Source organism: Chiloscyllium plagiosum, chromosome 51, assembly GCF_004010195.1.
Source record: "Chiloscyllium plagiosum isolate BGI_BamShark_2017 chromosome 51, ASM401019v2, whole genome shotgun sequence".
NCBI lineage: Eukaryota > Metazoa > Chordata > Chondrichthyes > Orectolobiformes > Hemiscylliidae > Chiloscyllium > Chiloscyllium plagiosum.
Window position 1 is genome coordinate 2,057,109 of NC_057760.1, and position 25,694 is coordinate 2,082,802.

The window sequence follows — 25,694 nt, forward strand, 5'->3', positions numbered from 1 at the left end:
GAAAGAGAGAGAGGAGAGAGAGAGGAATTACATTCGCCCCCTCATTTTCTATCACGGGTTCCCAGATTTTTGACTTCTGCACTGGGCATTCATAACGGGCACAGTCAAATGTTGCAGGGGTTGTGGGATGAGATTGGATTTAACAGCAATTCAGCATCTGTAGCGGGTTTGGGGCTGATAACCTTGTGCCAGAGAATTGTAAATTTTAATATAAAGGCTTGCATTATAATTGCACATATCGACCTGATCATCCTGAGTTTGCCAACCCTGCTTCATGGGTGGAAGACATTTCAAACTTTGACCTTGAAAATTCGTGCTATTCCAGATTGATTACCACATGGTTCAGTTTCATTTCAGTGTTCTCCTTTTCACCTGAAGGCTGACTCTTGCTTTGGTGGGGGCCAGGGAGGAGTTACTTGCAGTCTCTGGCTCTCTTTCGACACTGCCCATGCCTCCTGAAATCCTGGAGAGTCACTGCACAGCTTATTGCCTTCTCGAGACTCAGAGATCCTTTCCTTTTCCTCACTGGAAGAGGTACCAAAGCCAACCATTTTGCCATGCAACCCCACCCCTCCAAACTTGGCTTTCGAGCTGAAGGAGAATTCATTGGGCACCGGTGTTGGAACAATGTTGATGGGAAACTTGAGGGATCACTGCTGGTGAGCAGGAGATCCAGTCACTGCTCACTGATTTTGACATGGTTCCAGGTAAATTCATCGGGGTGCACAAATTCCCAGTGACAAATACAATTCCTTCCATTCCCAAGCAACAGACATGATGGACCGATTGGCCTACTTTGGCTTCTTGTCCTGGGTTCTTAGGTGGGACTTGAATTCCAAACTTCAGGACGAGAGCAGGAACAGTGCCAATGAGAGAGAATTCAATTCCCCACTGTTATCAGACTTCCAAACACAACTCTCACATTTTAAATTTAAATGTTGATCTCGCTCTCTGTGCGCCTTCTCTGCAGCCATAACCTTATATTCCTCACCCTGTTCTCTTGCCTGAATGCATTTTGTATGATATGATCTAACTGTACTGCACAGAGTTGGGAGGTCATGTTGCAGCTGTACAGGACATCGGTTAGGCCACTTTTGGACGACTGCATTCAATTCCTTGTTGTAGGAAAGATGTTGTTAAAATTGAAAGGCTTCAGGAAAGATTTACAAGGATGTTGCCTTGGTTGGAGAGTTTGAACTGTGCGGAGAGGCTGAACAGGCTGGGGCAATTTTCCCTGGAGCATCAGAGGCTGAGGACTGACCTTATAGAGGTTTATAAAATCATGAGGGGTATGGATAGGATAAATAGCCAAGGTCTTTTCCCCAGTGTAGGCAAGTCCAAAACTGCAGGGGCATAGGTTTAAAGTGAGGGGGGAGAAGATTTACAAGGGACTAAAGGGACAACTTTTCCACACAGAGGGTGGTACGTGTATGCAATGAGTTGCCAGAGGAAGTGGTGGAGGCTGGTACAATTACAGCATTTAAAAGGCATCTGGATTGCTTCATGAATTTGTGGGTGGCACGGTGGCACAGTGGTTAGCACTGCTGCCTCGCAGCGCCAGAGACAATCTAATCTAATCAGAAGGGTTCATGAGGGATGATGGGCCAAGTGCTGGCAAATGGGACTAGATTAATTTTGGAAATCTGGTCAGCATGGATAGGCTGGAATAAAGGGTCTGTTTCCACGCTGTACAGCTCTATGACTTTAAAGAACAAAGCTTTTCACTGTAACCTGGGTACGTGACAATCGTAAATCAAATTAAATCCTCCCACCCCACCCAAATGGATTGATCTAACAAATCAGCATCCTCCTCTCATGCAGGACATAAATGACTGTTTTGCCCTTAAAGTGGTATTCTTGCAAAGTGTCCTGATGAGAACAAGATTAAAGACTTCTGCAAGAAGTGCCTTATTTCAGCAGGTTCTGTGCAACCACAATTTCTCATTTAACAATGGGACCAGGAATAAAGCAGATTTAAGGGGTGGCTCACCATTACCATTTTAAGGATAGGGTGAAGGGTGGGTGATAGATACAAGCAAAGTCCTGCCAACTGAGAATTTTATTTTTCAAAGTTCTGTTTCTTGTGACTGTTGTTCGGACCACAACCTTGGAAAAGCATCAGTTGCTTGTAGAGGATAAAATATTTAAGTTCTCAGGGGAAAAAAAAAAGCAGTTAACTTACCATTCTCAGTCACTGCATCCCGGTTTTTGGAAATTTGACATTTGGCAATCAGAATCCCAAAGTCCAGTCGCAAAGAGAGGCAGGAACAGAAGCAGTTTGTTAGACTTGAAAAGACAGTTTACAAATGTGAAGAATTTTCATATAAAGATCTTCCTCTCTGTTCAGATATTTCTAGCAAAAGGAAATGGACAAAATCTGATTTTATTTACATATAACCACCCCCCTCCACTTAATTCCCTTCAAGTCTCATAAACCTGCACCTCATCTGGCATCTCTCCAACTGTTGGCAAACTCAGTAAAGACGGACAATTCTGCAGGACTTGGAGGGGTGAAGTGCTGATGGTGTGGATGAATTGCTAAGGACTAGCACCATTCTGATGGCACAAATGGCCTTTCTTTGGCTGCTCCCTTCCCTTTGACATTGCTGCTGCTCCTGGAACATGCCTGATGAGGTGGGAGGCAGACAGCTACATTTGCAAAGGTCAGTTACCAGCCACTACCAGCAAATTCAGCAGAAAAATTGGATAATCTTTAGGAAAAACATCCAAAAAGTTCATACTCCCTTGTTACCCCGAATATAAACACACATCATTTACCCAAGAATGTACAAAAATAAATTTTATTTCAGTATGAGAACAGAGCTACCTTAATCTAACATCAACCCATGTACCATGTTCAGTTTGATTTTAGTTACAAGTAAACATTTATAGTTGTATAAAGAATGCAGTGTTGACTGCTACAGAGGACATGCAGGTTTAGTAAAAGGCTCCAGACCTCTCAGTAACTCCTTATTAATATTAAACTTCCTCCCTCTTCAAAATTCCAACCAGTAATGGGATTTCTTTATCAAAGTGACAATTACAAACTTTGAACATTACGCCAAACAGTGTTTAGTTTTTCCTTTGGAACGATGAAAAACTGTAAGGTTAATGACATCCTTTTCTCAATTTACTCGTTCACAATTCCAAATGGTAAACAGTTTTGCAGCCCATGTAAATTACAGTACTGTCAGAGCGGTCATTAACATGGATGTGTCTTCAATTGCGACATCATAAACAAAAATAGACAATACAAATAAAAAAAAGACTAACAATCTCAAAGATTGTCCTACAAAACCCAAATTTCATGACACACAAGAAATGCACAGGTGTTTTTTTTTTAAAGATTCAATTATTACTACGACTTTGCTACACAGTCAGAAATTACACAACACCAGGTTATAGTCCAACAGGATTATTTGAAATCACAAGCTTTCGGAGCGTTGCTCCATCATCAGGTGTCGTATGACTTCTGACTTTGTCCACCCCAGTCCAACACTGTGTCCTGACATAGTCACAGGGAGTGCAGGTCAGGCAGCCTCTGCGTGGCACGAATAACGTCTCACAATGTAGGAGGTTGACTCAATGTTAACTCTGACTCCGAGCCACTTCCAGTATCCACTACCCTCCTGCTTTCTGACTAGATATGTGGGCTTTTGTTTTCCTGAAAAGTAATCACAGAAGCCCCTACATTCCTTGTTAAATGGTAATGGCTAGGGTGATAGCAACTTGACAGTGCAGCTGAGAATCATTAAACACTGTTGGTGCTCCTATACATTATAAACTTCAAATTAAGATTTTTAAAATAACCTGCTATGTCACAACTCCAGAACAGGTGGGATTTGAAGTAGGATCTCCGTGAGAGACACTCCAAACCTTAGATCACCCTAATACATAAGACCCTTAAAATGTATGGCAATAAATGAGTTAGTGGAACCATTACCTGAATTGGGGTAGCTTTCTGACCTTCAATATTAATGCATTAACAACACCTAATTTATATTGCTGGCAATGTAAATCATTCCACAGACCAGATGCAATTCACATTTCTTTGTTCTGGTAGAGATAACATTGATTTTCCCTGAATGAACAAAGAGCCCTCAAACAGTAGGCACCTTGCCACCAGCTGTATTGCTCAGTTCTGTTGACCATGAGTCAGACTGGTGTGCACTGATGTTGAGAGAGAGGCCAGTTAAACCTGCTGTGGGCTATCCATGCCTTAGAATGGTGCCAGAGAAAGACAGAATGGAGAGCAGACAAGAAATAAGAAGAGCAGCGACACATTAGAAAGAACAAAAATGAAAGGTATGGTAGGAGTGGGAAGGAGAGCGCATTTCCTTAACAGAGGAGCATCATGGGTTTAGCTCACTGTCAGTGTTTAATTCCCAAATTGGGATTAAAGATGGAGTATTTTCACACAAGAAACATAAACAATGGTGTCTCACTAACCTACTTGTAACTCCATACTATCGTTCATAGGCACTTTTTCTATTGAATGTAATGCCCAGCAGGAGTGAGGATGACAATATAATCCTTACGTACTTCTGAAAAGAAAGGATATGGGTAGAACATCATTTTTCTATCCTTGACTGCTGTCCCTCTGTTCACTAATAACAGCATTGTTTCGAACAGCAATCAGCATTAACAGCTCCTGTTCTGAAATACTTTGTAAAGAAGGGGCATTTCTTCCAACTACTGTCTTTTAAGTAGATCTTTCAGAAATAATAGATAGGAAGTGTTCTCCAATCTATTCACAGCATACCTCCCAGAGGAAATCTCAGCCCTGACGTCGAATTTACTACTATTTACTCCCAGAACGAAGCTTTAAATGCAATCATTTTTTTCAATTCAATGTAAAGCAACACTGAAAAACAAAATTCTTAAATCTTCCAGTTTTCTTTGCCACACCTGGTGATGAGTTGGCCTGAACAGATAATGAGTTTCTCAATGGGAGGAGATAGGTAAGGACATTTTCAACTTGTGACTTTTCTCCTAACACTGTCTGGCAACTAAAGGTTTCTCTCCTGTCTCCAAAACAATCAATTTTCATGTTACACAACTTTTGGATTGAAACTCCTGATCAGCAGACTTGACAGTTTGTACTTTCCACACAACTAACTAAAATATTTCAATTGGCACATTTCAATTTCCAACCTGATGGGATCTCCAATGAATCGTCTACAAATACCAAGCTACCTCACATACATACAATCTCATTAATATTTACAACGTGTTAAACAATACTTTAGAGCGCTTCCTCCCAAAATCATGCACAATCCTGCAAATAGGTGAAGTATATCTCCAGATTTTGGTGGAACTCAACACTACACATCAGGGAGTTCACATCGTGGCTAATGCCACCATGTCGCTCATATTTTCACCCTGGTAGGAAAGAACAGGGATTCAAAATGCTAATTGTGATTGAGAAACACGACGAGCTATACTGGGAATCCATGATGCGATACTGCACACCAATTGACGCTCCCAGGTAAGAATGAGCAGTTACAAAACAAAGATGAGACACTACTGATCAATGCACCTGAGGTAACAGCGTTGGCCACTAAACCTTACTCACAAAATATGAAGACCCTCAATCATTACCAACTCCACAGATGGAGAAGTTAACAAATTTCCCACCACATCATGGGGCTGCTCTCCAATTAGAGAGAGATGAGGAGTGGTGGTTTACCCCGAGAGTCACCATGCCTCAGGTGAGTTTGAGGATAGTCCTTCATGGTAACCCCAGTCAATGTGGGATGTCCCACTATGTAGAGTAGATGCGTGTGATAGCACTGATGCAGAGAAAAAGGCCAGTGATCCAAACTTGGAATTTACCTCCTGGTGAAGAAAGAGAGTAAAGAAAGTGTGACCCAAATCTCCATTTATTTCTGGTGAGCAAGAATGTCATTGGCTGGTGGGTTTGCAAACAGGGTTCCGTGCTTTATACTGAAAGAAGATAATTCCACAGAAGGGAACATAGCACAAACCAAAGCATAGAAAAGCACAGATATCAGCAGTGTGCTTTAAAATCTTTTATTCAAACTGAGCAAACGTCAGGTACAAACACTCTACCATGACTTTCCTATAAGTGTTTGAAATTTCACATGAACTGCTACAAGAGTTGGGCAGTCTGTGAGGTTTTAGAATCATTGTAATGGTTGCTTTCAGTCAGAATTAAATAAGATCTTAATGGATATCAAAAAAAAGGGACAAAGCCATGGATAAGCAAAGTGCTCACCAAGGTTCAGTGTCATGGTTTTACACACTTGTTAAAAGTGTCACAGTTGACAACGTTTCTCACAGACAGATCTGACTTTAAGGGAGCCTCAATCAACTGTCCAGAAACTGCAGGCTTTCAGAACACCTGGACATTGGTCATTGTCCCACTAGAAATCCTGCCGTCTCTTCAGAGTTGGACCACTGCACCAAACAGTGAAATGGAGGATGCATTATAGAAAATAAATGGGTTAGGCATTTTACACTTTTTCAATTATGTTCTCGAAAGATTCAACATTAATGTCTGTATGCGATTAAGAAGAATCTTATTTTTTTTTTAAAAAAAGTTCACCAAAAGGCAAATGGATTTTGAGAAGGTAATCAAACACAGCTGCAACCATGTCTATGGGCTTCATTCTGAACTCACCCTGCCTTAAAAGATGAACAGTTTTGCCAAGAAAACATGCAAACTAGCCCTATTGTCTCATACATCTGCTCTAACAGAAAGATGGTCATCAATGGACAAGGTATTTCTCCAGCAATTCTTGATCCAAAATAGAGTGGAAATTTGGTAAGGTAATAAACCACTTTTGTGAGCCATTGTTGACAGATCTTGCTGCCCCTATCTATTTGTCTGACAGAAGTACATAAAACAAACTGGGAGGTGAAGAGATCACTGCGTTTCTATTATCTAAACAGCTTTGTTACAAAGATGGACTGTGAGAGTGGACATTGTGGACTGTAAGTCCTAATAGAACATAATGTTAAGAAATCAGAGCAGTAGGCAATTCACCTGCTGCACCATTTGATATGATCATGGCTGACCTCATCCCAGCCTCAAGGGCATTTTCCTACTTTCTCTGCACCACCCTTCACCCCGTTGCTCATTAAATTTCTGTCTAACTCCTCCTTAAATTCAAAGCAACAATATATACCACATTCTGAGGTAGCGAATTCCACAGATGTATGGCTCTTTAAGAAAAGCAATTTCACATCTGTCTTAACAGAGAAGTTCCGGAGTCACTCTCACTTAAATCACTGGGTTCTGAAAAATCTTTCATGGAACACTACTTGCAGTAAACGCAAGTCTAAAACTCTGGTTACTTAAACTGGTTAAAAAAAGCCAGCTTCTGAGATAATTTTATAAAATCTGGCATTGGGTGGGGGAGAAACAAAAGAGAAAAATAAGTTTAAAACTTTACAGTTTGCCATTCTATAATGCAGAAAATCCCTTTTTAATGGTAGACTCAATGCAGCAATTCACTGCTAATTCAAAGCAGTTTTGAGGTGAGGACTTACCTTCAACAGGGCAAGTTTGACTGATGGCCATAGACTGATACAACAGCAAGAAAAATGAAAACAGATTTGGCTGTTCTTATCCTTGTCAGGAATGGAATGTCTGAATTAAGGTACAAGTCCAACTTTGTACACCCATGCATAAGTTTCTATTTGTCATTTCATTGTTGGTCCAAAATATAATTCACTTTATAATTTATGATTCCCCTTTAGTACTAGTAGTAGGAATTATCAATCAATCTTCAGTTGTTTGGAAACAATTTGCCAATATTTTCTTTAAAAGCCAAGGCAGCGTGCCAATAGACACATACAGGGTGGAACATACAAGCAAAGATTGTTTCAATATTGGTATATCCCCTCAAGCAGCAACAAAAAAAAACTTATTGCTGGGTTTTTTGAGGGATCAAAGGAACAAATCTACCAAACAGGTCAAGTTTTCAACATGATTCGTCATCACCACAATGTGGGAATAAGTACAATTGTTTTTTCCTCTCATCGATAACCCTTCAAGACCTTAATTGAATTCTTGAGTCTTGAACACGAACCCAAAGGACACCTTTGATTGTTAGGTTTCAGCTTTTTATTTGGGGGGGGGGGGTTCAAACCCTAATGTAGCTGCACTTTTTTCTTTTATAGAATTTTCCATGCTAGCACTGCTGTCAAGTTAAGTTTAGCTTCATTTAATTTTTGTAAGCTGTCACCATTTCTGTTGTTTCAATGAACTTATGAGCATGGCTTTGAAGGCAGGTTTTGACCAAAGTGTTCAGAGTATACACCCTCATCAATCTGAAGTGAAGAAGCTTCATAAAGAGGGGCTATTTCTCAGTGTGTACATTCTATAGCGCCTGGTACTGGGTCAGTTTTGTAGAGATAAACACTTGCCTGGAGAAGATACCAATGGGGTCCCGATTTTTAAAATTTAAAGCAAAGAGGAAGGTTAACATGGAGAATATGAATTAGGAATAATTCATGCTCAGTTTCCATTCTTCATGGATCCTGGCTGTTACTTCAATTCTGAATGACCATTCTCCTTCTAGGATCTTCTCCAACAGCTGGTCGATTTGGAATCTGAACAAGATAGCCATAAAGAAAATGGGACGCAGCTACTCAAAGAGATGACAGAATATTTGTGCATGGTTCTTAAAAAAACACAAGAGGCCACAAGAAATGTTACTGATGACATGGCCATGAAATCTACAGCCACAGCTCCAGCAAACTGCTTTCAGAAACCTATCATGGCTTCCCCTATTATTCTTTTATTAAACGGAAGTCTTCTTTCAGCTGTACAATGTTGCCAAGCCTCTTCTGATCAATCCATGGATTACTTTTCTCAACGGCTCCTTTCACAACTTGGCCCTTTGCAACAAAGTAGTGAATTCAAAATTCCAGCTTTCTAGACTTTAAAAGACGTGGGTGGGTATCCACAGCCAAAATGCTTTTTAATCTTCCTTCGCCGTAGCTCCGAGTCTGGGGAACAGATGTACCCAAAATGGGTGAAATACCAAGATGCTTCATCCAAGCTATCTGAAGTGACCAAAGCTTCAGAAGTAGTGAACTCCTCCAATATGGATGGAATCATTAACATATATTCTCAGAATACAGATAACAGATCTTTTATAAGATCGTATAGGTAGGAAACAGGCAATGTGTGAGGTATTACACCTCTACACACCCACTTGCATTTACAAGTTTGATAGGAAGATCAAACAAGGTGATCAATGAAACTGGATCAAACTAGTTTCTTGGAACAATACGTCTTCACGATGAGCCAAGGAAGTACTGATGGTTTGAAGGCGCTCCAAATGACAGCCTCCGAGATATGAAGGGTTCCTACTAAATTCAGAGGAGCTAACTCAGAAACAAACATGAGAGAAGTGGCTGTACCAAATATGTACGCGAAGGCTTCATTCTCAGGTGGAGGTGAAAAACTTCAAAAAGAACACATCTGACATTTGAACCGAACCTTTGCAAACCTCTCGGGGCTTTCCCATTGACGTTGATCCCAAAGCCAGGCTTGGTAGAGTTGAATGCCCAGATGCGCAAAACGTTTTATGAAATGGAGATTTTGCAACATTGGAAAATTCCCAGGTTTTGCTGGCTGTTTCTTGTTCACGTCTTGCGGGAATTTTGACCCAAAATTAGAAAGTTAAACTTCAGTGCGGGGAGAAAGGTTTTGTGTTGAGCTGCCAAATATGGGCAGGTGATGGTGAAAGAAGCTGGCAACTTTCAGAAACCTCTATCAACAAGTTAATGGATAACTACAGAAGACCTTTAGAGGGGTTTTTTTTTGGGGGGGGGGGCAGGGGCAAAGGCAAAGAAAGTGCTCCTTAGCAGTAAGTTATTCAAGAATGCCATTACAAGGAGAACCCCATCCCTTTGTCAGCAGAAACTGACGTCACATTTCAGAGAAAATAATAGCGTATTTTTTTTAATTTGCTCATCAAATTCTCTATATTAAATCAAAAGGTATTGAAAAGAAATGGTAACTCGAACCATCCTCAATTTTGGTTCTGGCACTGGCTCCTTGGGAAAAGACATTAGATTCAAGCAATCTCAAGTTTCTTCTGCTGTTTTGTAAGAAAGCCAACTGCAGAAGGCAAACGGACAAAGCTTCCTTCCATGCAACTGTTTTAGTGTCCAAAGTTTAGGGTGGCATGCTGTGCAGTTGATGAAGTGGCCAGAACGTCTGTAGCAGCATGAAAACATCCAGTAAAACAGTTCCATGGGCAACACTTCATGCATGTATACCGAAGAGGTACGACCTCTAGAGACGTGCACTAGTTACACATATTGTCAATCTGGTAATGACACCACCCACCCCCAACCATTAGGGGCTATTTTCAGCGTGTTAATATAAAATCAGTGCAGGCTTATAATGCAGGAAGCCCTTTGACAGTCTCATTGCTGGGGGCGATTACACCACACTGCACTTTCCAGGGAAGAGGCTAAAGTATAGGTTCAGCTATTTCCCATTCCCACCCCACCCCACCGCAGGACACTATTGCTCGTTCAAGGACTTGAATTTCTACAAACAAGATATGTCACCAGTGACATGACTATGCTGGTTCAAATCTACGGCCACAGCTCCAGCAAATCGCTTTTCAAGTTGTTGCATGCCCTAGTGTTTTTTTAAAATTTGAAGTGTTCTTTCAGCTGTAGCACACTGCCAAGCCTCTGGCAGTTGAATAGTGATGTCAGTTAAACACACATTTTACATAGGTCAATCGTGGGTGACCAGTACTGTCCAAATGGGGATGTTAGAGCATTATGCATAACCCTCAGCAGACAGTATGCTGTACTGTCACTTGGAGGAGCAGCTGCAGGGATTCTAGTCAAGAAATCACCCAGTTGCCCAGTAAGAGCTGATGTGTCTGAATTCAAGGTAACTCTTGGATTAGGAACACAGTATGCCATTTTAAGATGTGCCAGATTACCTCAGTTTTAATAGTGTATCTGTACATTAGGTGGGGAATGTGGGGGGAAAAAAAATCTACGTTGAGCCAAATGCACACAATAGCAAATTTATACAGATCTTCAGAAAACAGATTTCACCAGCCCCTTCCCACTTGAGTAATGTGCAAGGTTCACTGCTTGCGGCAAAATGCTGAATCCTTATTCATCTCCAAAAAAAAATTAGACTTTTTTTTATTAAAGTAATTACAGGTCATTTCCAAAAGCATTTCAGTTGTCTCTCTAAAAGCAGGCAAAACTTTCACTCAGTTTGACTGTTTCTAACACAGATAGTGAAGACATCGTAATCTAAATGCGTTGACTAGATGACATATTTACAGAGGTACGGTTTCATCTGAAAAACCACTGGATCTATAAAGTTATACCCTTCCCCTGCAGCCAAGTTACATTCACATGTAATAACAGCGTTATGGAGAAGAGATGTGACAGATCAGTTCAGTTGTACAACTTAGCTCCAGTAGCCTTAACTTGAAAGGAATCTTCACAGCTTAAACTTGACACTGCATCCAAATTTTACATCTATAGTGTAGTTAATAAAAATTGCTAAATGCTTACAAACTCTTCAGAAAAATAAATGGAGAACTTGATCTTCACTTTTTAATTCAGGAAACAAAAAAAGTTTTTTTTTTTCCGTTGTTGCTACATACAACATTGTACATTTCATCTGAGTGTAAAGATAGAACGTGTTTGTTTGTTTGTGTGTGTGTGTCGATTTTTTCTTCCCCCCCCAAAAAAACTCAGTTACTAATACAGCCATTCAAAGTGCTCAGAATCAGCACGAACTAGACTGTATGGGACTAAGTCCGGTTACACTGGATCCACCTCAATTTTCATTTTAATTCTTCAAACGTCACCTTCAATAAAGCAAAGACGAGTTCTGAAACAGACTGGACACGAGTTTTTACAAAGCTGTTCCAGTCACTGCTTGATGTTGGCTCTCTACATCTGCATCACCAACACCACCCAACCACCCCCCCCCCCCCACCCACCCATCTCTCCCCCACGTCTCTTTATAAGTCATATAAAGAGGAACAAATGTTATTCAGCCAGGTACTTCACCAGGCCAAGCATGTTACATTTAACAAAACAGTGACTGGGACAGAACAAGCCACAGAAAAAGGCTACCAGCAGCACGTTAGGCAGTTTTAGCAGCCGATCAGCAAGCATGGGGTAGGAAAATTCAAAATACTTTTGAACAAGCTGCAGAGAATTAGGTTTTACTCTGCCTATCGCATCGCTGACTGATCGGTCTACTATAAAGAGCTTGTAAAATGACAGAGGAAGGTTTATTCCAAAGATTCACCATTTTTCTTTTGTAGATAAATGCATTTGTTTCTTTGTTAACTGCACTGCCATTAGAAACACTACACATCTTAACAGCTTAAAACTGTGCCCGTTGCACAGTCCACAGGCTCCAGTCCTGCCCGTTAAGGTTTTTAAAAAAAAAAAAATCTTCTTGTTTCCGATTGTTTGGAGTCTCGGGAGGTTCTCAGCCAGATTATTAGATGGAGCATCTTCCACCATTCCCACATCTGGGATGGACAACCAGGGGCAGTGTGCTTCAGATTCCAACACCAGCATTGGTTGCCCTCTCCTTGGCACCTTATCAGCAGCACTGGCATTGCCAAGGGGAAGACGCTCCATCCTAGTGGCTGACGGTGCTGCTCTGGAGAAAAAGACAGGTTAGTGGGAGAAACAGGGGCATGCTATACATTTCAAAACAAGGAGGGGGGATTTTGGGGGGGGGGGGGGGGGGGTTAAAAAGGAGAAACGCCCACCCTCAATGCACTGCACAATCCACACACAGGCTGATGTGAACCCTTTGCCAAGGAGCTGAATTGACACACACTTGTTATTTACGGGGGTGCGGAGGTGGGGGGGGGGGGGGGGGGGGGGGGAGAAAGCCCGAGCTGTTGGCACAGAATCCTCTCCAGTGAGTAGGAAATGGATTGTACAGTTAACACCCACCCCGCCCAATCAACACTTTCCTCTTGAAAAGTGTCTGGTGCAGGAAACACACAACCCTCTACAAAATAGTGTTCATCGCGTTGACTCAGAAACAATGCGGTGTCAGCTTTGAAAATTCTAGCCCTGAAATTTGACTATGGGTGGAGGGGAGCGGTGTGTTTCACTTGCAAATGCTTTCAATGACAACAGAAACATTTGCAATTAACCACATTTTTCCCTCCACAAACTAGTACACGTAGTAAAACTGTAACTTTTTTTTAAAAAAAAAACAAACACAAAATAGCAAAGGTTTCGGACAGAGGCTACAGTATCTTAAGACGGTATTCTTGATGAACTTTGCAGCAATACAAAAGTTTTACTTTATGTAAAAGTAAATGGTTCTCTAGCTCCATGTAGGATTCCTACACATCATGGAAGTTTCCAAGCTCCTCTGATGAAAACTTGCTGTGCAGTAGTTTGTAATGATACTGTACGGAAACATTTAACCTTACATACACCTCTGACCTAGCACAGCAGGTCAGCTTCGGGAAGGACAGAGTGGGAGAACAGGAAGTGAGTCAGGAGGGCAAACAGACAAGGACACCAAAAGACAAGTCAATGACTGACAATGCGCCACGCCAAACCCTTGCCACTACAGCCACAACAGCTGCTCGGAGAGCAAGGGTTAGAGATGAGTTTTCACGTAGTCTCCAACACAGAAACATTCCCACTCGTCTGCAACATCTTGCTTTCTCAGTACCGAGGAGGCATGTAGGGTCGTTTCGGAGCCGTGGAGAAAGGGGGGCTCCCGAATGGCAAACCGGGCCGCTTTCCACTTTGAAAAGATTCTCGAGGCCTGAAAGAGCCCCTGAAGTCTCTCTGGAAGAATCTACCAGGGTTACTGTACTCTCGCTGGGGTGTAAAGGATTGGCTATAGTAATCCCTTGGCGACCTCTGCACTGGAGGCCTGCCGGTTAAGCCAAGGAAGTCTCTTGGAGGGCACGGTAGTAAGCCTAGGAGTTCTCTTGGGGGCCCGGCTAGTGGGCCAAGGAGGTCTCTAGGAGATCCAGGCAATGGACCAAGAACGTCCTGAGGAGGGGGGACTGGGGGTGGGACAAGTGCCAGGGGCGGGGGGCCAAGATGATCCCGTGGAGGGGGGCCAGGAGGTAAGCCAGGACCAAAGTGATCAGGGGGAGGAGCAGACGGCGGCCCGATGTGGTCAACAGAAGTGCCTGGGGCTGGCCCAGCGTGGTCCCGCGGAGGCCCGATCTTCTCATGGGTAGTACCAGGTGGTGGCCCACCGTGATCCTGAGGGGGACCCGAGAAGGAAGCGTGCTCTCTCAGGGAACCCGACGAGACAGCCCCGTGCTCCTGGGTGGGGCCAGGAGGCCCGAGGTGGTCATGGGAGACAGGAGGAGGAGGAGGAGGAGGACCCGGGGGCAGACTCAGGTGATCCCGCGGGGGCACTGGAGGCAGCCCGATATCTCGCAAGGGCACAGGAGGGGGCGGGGGTCCGATGTGATCTTGCGGGGTGCACGGGGCAAGTACGTGATCTGGCGGCGGACCAGGGGGGTGCCCGACGTGGTCACGGTTCGGAACGGGGGGAGGCCCGATCCGATCGTGCAGCGAGCCGGGCGGCAGTCCCATTTGCTGGGTCTGCCTCTCAAAGGGGGAGCTAAAGCTGTTGGACCTAAAGCTGCTTGAAGTATCAGGGAACTGGAGTCGGTGCTCTTCAAACTGGCTTCTAAAACTGGGAGGAATACCTTGAGTCATCTCAGAAACGTCAAGAGAGGATGACTCATCTTCAAAGTCTGAAATGTTTTCGCTCTGTTCAAACCAACTGCTCCTAGAGCCCCCTCTCCCATGACTCAGATTACCTCTGCCTGACCCTCGGCTAGAGTCCAGAGTCTGAATAGGCTCTCCAAACATCAGCCTCCCTGCTGACGGGGTACTGGAACCTAGTGTTTCAATGGGGGCTCCTTTCTCCTCTATGCTTTTGGATAATTCAGACGTGGATATGTGAGTCTCTATACAATGCTGCTCGTCCTCCCCAGTCTCTGCAATCCCAGTCTGTCCAAAGATTGACAAGCTCCCTTTTTCGCTCACGCCTCCTGTCGGAGCTGGACTAATGGGGCTCTCTAAAGGCTTCTCATCAGTAGGCCTGCGGGAGGCATTTTTGAGCATGTTTTTAAACTCTATGGTGGAAGTGGCAGAGACAGGGGAGCCTAGCGGCCCAGCTTTCTCAATGCTTGTGACCGGCATGCGGCTATAAGAACCGGCACTTTGTGTGGAAGACGACTGGCGGGAAGTGAGCGAGTCGGCGAACACTTTCGGAAGTGATCCCGCGCGAGACATATCTGAGAAAGAGGGCTGCAAGATGATGTTGTTAGACTCTGAGGGGAAGAACGGATTGTTCCGGCTGGGTGAAGACAGGCTCTCGTGCTCAACCCCCTGATCATCATCTCCGTACCCCCCCCTGCTATTTGACCTGCTGCCATAAGCCTCCTGCTTCTTAAGAATGGACTTCATAGGCTTGGAGAACACAGACTTGAGGCGACTGTAACTGGTGGAAACAGACTGGTATTCATTGGGACTCTGATCAGATTTATTTGACTTGAGAATGGATTTCGGGAGCTGCTTCGCCAAGCTGGAGACTGAAGGAGGTGGACCTGCGTAATCAAAATCAGTGCAGGATTCACCCGAGTAAAACTGTTCAGGAGGGGAATCCCTGTGGGGAGACGACTGCTCCCACATTTCGGAGGGCTTGAAAGAAGGAGGGAACGGGCTCCTGCCACGGCCGTACGAAGAGCTGCTTTGGTAAGAAGGCACAGTGTTGGAAATCTCTGAGTAAGCGGAATCTCTGTTTTGCGGGAGGGAAAGTGGGGGAGAGATAGTGCTGCTGGTTGAAGAGGAGGGCGGGCTGATTAACTTCGACAGCAAGGACATTGGATCAATCGGGCCCGGGGTGGCTGGCTTGTCCATTATTTCATCTTGGGTGGGGGTCCCACCTCGCTCGTCTCGGACGGGCGTGCCGTCCTGGTTGTCCAGCATGGCGCTGCCAGGGTTACGACTCGCGTCTGACGGCGGCAGCAGACTCTTCGAATCACCAGAGCCCAGGTTGCTCAGCAGCGGGATATTGAGATCCAAAGCCTTAAAGCCTGGGTTGACCTTCAAGAAGTTGTGAATCTTCATCTCCAAACTCGACGGCGAGGGCGGCTCGGCCTCGGTTTCCTCTGCCACCGCCTCCGCCGATGACTTCTGGCTGGTCAAGCCTCCCCTTGATCCAGAAGTGGTACTGCGGAGAGAGCTGTCAAGCACTGTAGTGTTGGCGGGGGCCTTCAGGTTTGCACTGGATAGAGCGGGGCTGTGGTTTACAGGGGCTGAGTTCACAGATGAGCCAGAGGAAACTTCAGACGCAGGCGAATTTGGAGAGCAGCCGATAAGCCCCTGGATCATAGACTGAGTACTGGCATTAATAATGGGAACACCTTTATCTATCGGACTGGTGACATTGGTCACTGCCGGGGTAGAAATATTTGAACTTGCACTGCTGGATGGAACAGAAGTGTTTCCTGTCACACTCTGAAGCAATGACGAGAGACCTAGTATCAGGAGAAAGGGGAGAAAGAAAAAGGATATTTCAGTACATTACTTTGTACAACCATAGACTAACTTCAAACTTTTCATCCAACACAATTGGTTATAAAGTTCTGGTTAAAAAACATATACTTTGACTGTCCTTTGTTAATTACGGTACTCCCCTTAACATGCGCTTACACTATACCTTCACTTCAGTAAAAGCACTCTGCTGTTCTCCATAAGAGATGGGAGGACTAGATTCTAATGAGAAGTTGAGTAGGCAGTTGAAAGCTTTGAGAGGTCCTGAAGGTGGGAAGGAGGTGGTCAGAAGATTTTAGAAACCTTGATAAACTGTGCAGTTGGTTGAAAGCTTTACGCACAGTGGAGTCAAAAGAACAAGGAGTGCATTAACACACCGGGTTTTAATAAGGCATCAGAGGTGCTTCACAGGAGCAGATTTAACCAAAAAAAAAGCAAACAAAACCATCAAAGGGTGCCTGAAGGACTCAAAATGTTAACTGTTGCTCACAGATGCTGCCAGGCCTGTTGTATTTCTCCAGCAATTTCTGTTTGTTTCAGATCTCGTGGTTCTTTGTTTTATTTAAGTCAAAGTGGATTGTACATCTTGGTGAAAAGAGGTAGGTTTTAAGGAGTGCCTTAGATCAGGAGAGAGAGAGAGAGAGATGTTGCAGGCAGAGGAATTTTAGGACGAAATTCCACAGCTGGAGAGCCAGGCTAGCTGACAGTTGGACAAGGGGAGTCCGGAGATGCAGAGGAGTGCAGAGCTCTTTGAGGTGGTTTGGGGGGGGGGGGCTGTACACTTGGTAGAGGTAGCTAAGACAGGGAATGGCAGAGTCATGCAGCAATTTCACTACAGGAATGTAAAATTGGAGGCACTGCTGGCGTGGAAGTCATTCTACATCAGCAAGGGTGACAGACCAACGCAACGTGACGCAAGTCACAGAAAAGCTCAGGCTCACAGAAGGTGGGGAGAACATCGGGGTTGTCAGAAGCCCGTAAGGTAACAGAAAGCATGACACAGGAGATTTTACACCTGAGCAAGTGCAAAGCTTTCACGGGGTTTGAAGGCGAGTGCAGGCGTGCAAATGTGCTGCAGGCTCCAACTAGCAACTCTAAATGCTGAAGGAGCTCACTCGCACCAAGGGAGCCGATATTCTGCTTATTGTTAGCTGGGTTTGAGGAGGAGGACTCTTAGGCAACATTGCACGGATAGTTAACAACAGGCAGCATCCACTGGCTGGAAGGACAACTAAAGCAGGTCCAAACAGCATGGACCTACACTCAGACATGCTAACCTCGACACTTTTGACAAGAAAACCAAGCTGAAAGCCACATTTCGACAGAGGAGTTTGAAGGTCACAATGCTGAAAACTCAATTCCGCAATTTCTCTTTCATTAAATTGGGAAGTGCTAAGGCCCATAGCTCAGGGGCCCCCCTGCACTTCGAAAGAATTAGACTGCAGCAAAATAATGAAGTTAACCACCAAGGTGACAACAAAGATGATGCTAAAAACCTGTGGACTGTTGATAAGCGTTAGGAATTAAGATTAAGGCCCCAGAAAAGCAGTTAAAAGTGCAAAAAGATGCAATGAGCAATTGGGCTGGAATTCCAAGCTTTGGAAAACTCATCTCCAGCTGGCCTGGATTCCAAGTGACTGATGTGAAAGACTCGGGTGCTGAGTACAGACCATCAGGTGGAGGAGGAGAATCAGGGTCTGCTCAGGTGGAATTTTGTACAGTTCCCTAGTTTACCTTGCAGAGCTGGAGCAGAGGGCCCCTGTGTCTTGCTGAGTGCTGACAGGATGCTCTCTGGAGTTAATTCAACTTTTGACAGGATGCTCGCCAGAGGATTGGGAGTGACTGGAGAAGGCTTCTGCGTGGGGGCCTTGAGGCCACTATTCAGTTGCCCGCCAGCAGGAGCCGCTGACGTTACCGCAAGCACAGGCGCTTGACCAACTGCTGGGCTGACTGGAGACAGAGGGGAGAGAAAAGTAAAATCTGACAAGGTCACCGATAGCCAAGCTGAGCAATCTGACGCAGCAGCAAAGAAATTCAAACACAACCTTTGCTTCTCTCCAATTTGAAAGACCCAAGAGTTGGAAATAAAACATCCAGTTTGTGTCATCTTGAATGAAGCATATAGGCTAATAGGCATGGACAGCACAGGAGATCAACTTGGCCCATCGTGTCTGTGCCGGACAATAAAGGCCAGTTCTAGACACTCAGCCCTGGAGGCTACAGCAATGCAAGTAAATATCTAAATATTGCTGAAATGTTACGAGTGTTTCTGATTCAACTACCCTTTCAATTCCAACTAGTAGCGAGTTCTAGATACCCACCACCCAAACCGTGAAATAAACTGCCCTCAACTTTCCTCCTAACTTTCTAACTCTTCTTAAACCATCTGGTGACTGAGCCCTCTACTAATGGGAAAAAGGGCCTCTCTGTCCACTATGCCCACCCCTCAGCATCTTATACACCTCTGTCCATTTCCCTCTCCACCCCCATTTCCCTGTCCACCCCTGCTGCTCCAGGGAATAAAATCCCAGCCTTTGCAATTTTTCCTCATAGCTTAGACCCTCCAGCCCAGTTGGCATTTTGGGTGAATCTCCTCTGCACTCCCTTTAGTACAGTTACATTATGCCAGAACTGCTCGCAATACCCCAAATGTGGCCTCAACAACACTTAACATAGCTCTAAAGCTAGGCCACGTATGGGTCTAAACCCTCAGGATTCCTAATATACAACTGCCCAGGATGTTTAAGCAGGGAGAAGCACACTCCTAGCTGCTAAGACACCGTTAGGGAGGGAAATCCAGGATTTTGACCCAGCAACAGCAAGGAGACAGCGATATGCTTCCAAGTCAGGGTGGTGTATGGGTACATGCATACACACAGAACAGAAGCCTTTGCCTGCAAACACTGTGATGTTTGCTCTACATTCAACATGAAGAATTAGCATGCTGATTATTCCACAATCTCCAGGGAGCGACTTGCTGCAAGACTTAGGCTACACCAACACAGACAACAGAAAGCAAAGACATGGGTGCTGAATTATACCCAATAAGAAAAAAAAGAGAAAACATCTCAAAAACAAGAACATGCGAGCAGCCACATTATTCAGCACTCTCTTGACGTGGCTCAACCCATCTCCAAAGCAGAGTAAAACTCCCTCTACTTTGCCCCAGTAACGTGACACTGATGCTACTTCAGGATAGAGCACGATGTGACAGTTTCCCCGATCAACTTGCACTCCCCCAGAGACTGAGGGTCAGTGCTAAATCAGAGTATCTGTTTCTCTTAGAGTGGCAAAAATCTTATTTCGTGGATTACATTTCACTTAATGCGCACAAATAACCAATGAATTTCTCCTCCCTGACTCCAGACAAAGTAAAAAGATCAGAACAGAATTTTGTCGATGCTCCCATCTTGCACTCATCAGGACATTTCACACAAGAACAGAATTCCAAAAACCAACATCTATACTCCAATAGAGGATACTGCTGATGGGCTGATTTCCTCCTTGAATTGGCATTCTTGCAAAATGTCCTGATGAGTACCAAGACAGGAAGCTTTGCCAAGTACTACTTACATTTGGTAGTGGCAAAGACTTGTGTTCATTTAGCATCATATCATAACTCTACAAAAAAGCCTCTCCAAACTGCTTCACATTCGAGAAGAGTTGCCAATTTTCACAAAACATGCCCCCCCCCCCCGCCTCCCCTCAAATAATTAAAATGGATCAACTGGTCGTGCATCTTAAATTGTGTAGCCAAGGTTGGATTATTCCAACTGGGAGACGCCGTGGGATCCTTGACAAGGCTGGTGATTCCCAGACGGGGCAGGGGGACATTTCACATCTCGCCCGAAGCGCGTTTTAACCACGGCAGTAGTCACTCGCGCCTGCACTGGTGAACCAGCTTGGAACACGCGGTCAAAGTCCTGGAACTGTGCTGAAGGGCAACAAACATCGAGCACAGGCAAGCCGCTCAGTCAAGCTGTCAGGCATGAGCAGCCTTCTGTTCGGTTAAATTAGTCACTCCTACTTGAGTGGGAAGATGATAAAAAGAACCCAACTAGCCCACCCAACCCTGGAAAAGAAAAATAACTTGTGGAGTGTTTTGTATGTGAATTGGCTACAGGCAATTTCCTGCATTGCTCACCTGTGTTCTTCATGACGGTGGTCAGGCTGCTGAGGATGGAGCTGATCTTGCCCAAATCGATGTTGGCCAGGTTTGGCAGGGCCAGGGGCGGCGTTACCGTGCTGCTCTTTGCCTGCGGGGTCTCTACCGGGGTCAACACCTTCTCTGGTTGGGGACTCGCGCTCACTGCCGCTGCTGTGCTTGGACTGGATTCCTCTTTTCTCTCCTCACTCTCTACTGCTAAAGAGCAACGATTGACGGGGAGGGTGGGGGAGAGGCGAAGAGAGGGGGAGAGAGAGAGATAGGGAAGAGGGAAAGAGAAACAAGTTAGAATTATGTTTTCCCCAATGGTGCACTTACCTACAATATTCCTCCCATCCCACTGAATTTCATGTTTCTCAAATGCCCAGACCGCTAAAAATTAAAATGTCATGTGACTGCACAAGTGGATCCAATTCCATTCCAGCCAATCAAAAATGTATCCAATTTCGACGAGAAGCAATGAATATGAACCCTCTCAAAGGTTGCCTTATTGGTCTCAGTGGGCACTGAAGCCAAAAGGAACACCCTAACTGACCCATCAGCTCAGATAATGGAACAGCCCACATGCTCAGTGACATTGTCTGCATTCAGGAGACCTCTAGCTTGACTCCAGACAGTGACAAAGCAAACATACAAGAACTTATGTATCCCACTGCTATTCCAGAGTGCCCATTTCACCCAAACCGCTCTTCCTGGGACGTACAGCTAACCAGTGATGATAAAGTTGGGCCTGTGTCATCTCCCACCATCAGGACGGTTTGGTGTCTCTGCCAAAGGAGACTCATTCAGGTCAAGGTATTCGAGGGCTGCATGAACTGGGGAAGAGAAACCCAGATCTAAAGACAAGACAGAGTAAGAAATAAGCCTGGCACAACAGAACTAATGCTACCAGTCAGAGTTGAGAGCAAAGGGAACGTTTTCATCTACAAAACAAAAGCTTAGATTTAAATGTTAAGGACTGAAAAAAATAATTTAAATGTAATAAAATAATCCTGAAAAATGACTAAAAATACTTGCGAACGGATCACAAAAGGGGAGGTAATGGGCCTAGTGGTCTTGCTGCTAGATTAGTAACTCAGGAAGGGCAGGTTAATGTGCTGGGATCGTGGGTTTGAATCCCACCAGTGAAACCTGAACGTAATAAAAACCTGGACTACAAAGCCAGGCTAATATAACCACCGTAGATTAGTGGTTTTACAACAATGTCCTTTATTGAAGGAAATCCTTACCTGGTCTGGTCTACATGTGACTCCAGACCCACAATGTGACTGAATTCTAACAGCCCACTGGCGATACATGCTGGCCAAGCCAGGGATACCAATACCCCATGAGTGAATTAAAGCAAAAAGCAGCGATGATGGCTAATAAAAGCAGGTGAAAATACTGACAAAGCACTGAGATTTATTTAGAGGGATATGGCACTTAATTGTAGTTCTCAAACTTGCACAGGACCCTGGTCAGACAGCCCTTTGATAAGTGTGCACAGTTCCAATTCCCACGCTTCAAGAGGGACACAGCAGCACTGGAGTAAGTGCAATGAAGATGGTTTACAAGGATGGCACCAGATTGAAGGTATTCAGGGTGGCACATTGGCAGGTCTGTCTCACAGCGCTAGGAACTCTGCTTCCATTCCAGCCTTGGATGAGTGTTTGCATATTCTCCAGCTTTCCCCCATGTGCTCCAGTTTCCTCCCACAGTCCAAAGGTGTGCAGGTTGGGTGGATTGGCCATGCTAAATTGCCCGTAGTGTTCAGGGATGTGCAGGCTAGGTGGACTAGCCATGGGAAGTGGTCTGTAGTGACTTGGAATGTGCCGGCTTGGTGGGGCTAGCCATAGGCAATATAGGGTTTATGGGGAGAGGGTGGGAGGGGCGGGGGCAGGGTCTGGGTGGGATGCTCTTCAGAGGTTGGTGCGGATTCGGTGGGCCTAACAACCTCTTTCCGCACTGATTCTACTGCATTAGCGGGAGAGAGCAAACTGGTCGGATTGTAATTACTCTTCAGAAAAAGGGAAAACCGCGACAATGCCTGAGAGAAATCTTTAAAATCCTGAATGAGACAGTGAGAGTAGGGAATAGATGAGGAGTGAGTCTTTTTACCTATGGAAATATAAAACGAGGGACTATATCACATCATTGCTCATAGATCTGACCTGATGGGGGTGAATGTTGGAAAAGTCTCATCGCCTGAGACAGTGGTTGGTATTGGAGTTCACCATCGCAGGTCACAGCCAAGGTAAAAAGCTCAGCTGCTGCTAAAAAGACACGAGACAGGAATAAGAAAGCAGAGAAAGATGTGGTTAGGAGTCAGGAGACTGGGGGTGGCTGTGCAGTATGAATGCCAGCTCAGTCTGGTTGGGACCAACGATGCCTGGTAGTGTGAGGGGTGATTCTGTAATTCCCTGCATTCGGAAGCACGACCGGCCGCCCCTTTCTGAGCCTGGTACCTATGATATTTGCTGCTCCCGCTGCTTCGTCATCAGAGAGCTCCATGTCCTCCACATCGCAGTTATCACCCGAGGCGTCTGGCGTCAGCGGCCCGGGGCTCTCCTCCAGCTTCTTCAGCTCCACCACGGGCTCGTCGAGCGGCCGCACGGGGGACTCGGAGCCAGTCGGCGATGGAGCGTCCATGCTGGGAGACGGAATGGGAGACTCGTCTGGATCTGGCAGCGTGGTCTTCAGCTGGTCCAGCTTCTTCTTCAGGTTGTTGACTCTGTTCGCAAACGTCTTGTACGCCTGTCAGAAAGCAGAACGAGGCAATGGTGAGAAGATCAAAACTGAAGATATGCAGAATTACAATCAGTCCATGCTGGTGGGGTGCAAGGTGAGGATGATGGGAACACTGTTGTGGTTGGGCACGAGAGGGAGCGGGCAAGGTGACAGCAGAGGTGCAGGAATTAGGACATAGTTGGCCATCCCTTGCCTATTCCAAAAGCTCCAGCGTCTCAGTCCTGAGTTTCAGTTTTCCTGGCATTTCAACTCTCTAGTTGCTCACCCACTGACCTCCCTGCCCATGACCTCCTGTAACGTCCCAACAAAGTTTAAAGCTTCAACTTTCGACAAGGCATCATACAACCTTCTGTGCTTATGTCAGCTCTCCTGAGTTTCATCCTAATCACTGGCCTGTTTGTGTGTGCTGTTTTCACTCTCACTCACCTGCTTCTGATCTGGAATATTAGCTGGGTCTCTCTCTCTCACACACACTCAGAGGCTGCCTGATCTGCCTGAGTACTTCCAGCATCTTCTGCTTCCACCTCAGATCTGCAGCATTTGGCTATCGAGTTAATAGTAGAAAACTCTGAAGTAAGGTAGTTACCTTTTGCACAAGAGATGCTAAGAGTTGCAGAACAAACAATCAGGGGAAAAAGAACAATGGAAAAGGCGTGAAATGGCCCAAGGAGGAAATTAATTGGCTTGCAGGAGATACATTTGCTGAGAACCCTCTAGCAATGCAGTTACAAATGCAGTCTGCATCCCCACACAGAGAAGTCCCATCTGTAAGACACTTACATTAGCTACAATCTTCACCTCCTTGTACTGAGCCTCATAAAAGATCTCTGCATTTTCGAGTGCTTCGATCAGCGGTGGGGTCTTCTTCACCTCCCTCTCGAGCTCGGCACAGAAGTCTTCCAACTTGGAGCTGGATTCTTCAAAGTCTTTGGAAAAGCGTTTGCCTCCAGCACGATCTACACAGACAGAAAGAATGAGGGGCTCCTGTGACTGAACAAATTACCAGCAAATCGGGGCTGCTCTGAAGCAGGGAAAGCCCAGCGTGAATTAACCAAGAAAGCAGGTCTGGACAATCTATTATGAAGAGGAGATACAGGGTTACCAACTCTGAGTGGATGGCTAGACTAAATGAATGAGTGCTTTCTCCTGCAAAGCTGGGTTATAAAATTTTATTGAAGGGTTCAAGACGATCCCAAAAACACACGAGGGACATTCAATGAGAGCAACAAATGACAAGTAACATACATATCTTAAAAAACGATATAGAGTAGCATTAAAACATTGCAAATGTCCATATTTGTTGTCCCTAAACTACAGACTGTGATGACTTTTGGTCACGTATACTATCAATACTCTTGCTTTTTTAAACAATTCAGACCAAGGGTGTGGGCATCATTGGCCAGGCCAGCATTTTATTGTTCGTCTCTAATTGACCATGGAAAAGATTAAAGTTGAAACTTTATTGCTGGAACAGCACAGCAGGTCAGGCAGCATCCAGGGAACAGGAGATTCGACGTTTCGGGCACAGGCCCTTCTTCAGGCATTCCTGAAGAAGGGCCTGTGCCCGAAACGTCGAATCTCCTGTTCCCTGGATGCTGCCTGACCTGCTGTGCTGTTCCGGCAATAAAGTTTCAACTTTGATCTCCAGCATCTGCAGACCTCACTTTCTCCATGGAAAAGATTATGTTGGGACTTGTTCTTGTTCATTTGCTGTTGGTAGATCCAGAGTATCGTCAAGGGGGGAATTCCAAGGTCTAGCCGCACTGAAGGAATGGACAACATATTTCCGAAAATCTAAGGATGCTGGAAATCAGAAAACACTGGAAAAAACTTGCAGCTGCTGACAGAAACAGGGTTAACGTTTCAAGTCTAGTGAACCTTCTTTCCCACCATTTTCTAACATACTTCCAAGTCAGGACGGTGCGCGGCTTGGAGGGGAACTTGCACGGGGTGGTGTTTCCAACGTACCTTGTCTTTCCAAGGTTTAGTGTTTGCAGAGTTAGATACTGTTGGCAAAGCTGCCTTGCTGAGCTAGTGCTATTTAAATAAAAAGGATCAATTATGGGCTGTGTGTTACTGGCAGAGCCCGTATTTATTGCCATTGTAACTGTCTTCGCTGCCACAATATTTGGCTGGCTTATGAATTATTCTGCAGTTTCCAGGTTATATTAAGTACAACATCACTGCAGTTGTTCAAAAGGAGTTTTGTGTAGCACTGCAATTGCAGATTGCAACCACTGGGTAGCACCATATC

At 45.0% G+C, this 25,694-nt stretch overlaps 1 protein-coding gene across 1 annotated transcript in view; it reads right to left on the reverse strand.

Moving 5' to 3' along the window:
• Positions 1-12,726: 12,726 nt before the first annotated feature.
• rprd2a (regulation of nuclear pre-mRNA domain containing 2a) overlaps positions 12,727-25,694 on the reverse strand; it is a 57,245-nt gene continuing 44,277 nt past the window's right edge. The window contains exons 7-11 of the mRNA XM_043684084.1: positions 24,221-24,396; positions 23,158-23,446; positions 20,693-20,911; positions 18,283-18,498; positions 12,727-16,532 (exon numbers count right to left, since the gene is read on the reverse strand). Coding sequence (XP_043540019.1) covers positions 13,684-16,532; positions 18,283-18,498; positions 20,693-20,911; positions 23,158-23,446; positions 24,221-24,396 — 3,749 coding nt within the window. The 3' untranslated portion in view covers positions 12,727-13,683. The remainder of the gene's footprint in view (positions 16,533-18,282; positions 18,499-20,692; positions 20,912-23,157; positions 23,447-24,220; positions 24,397-25,694) is intronic.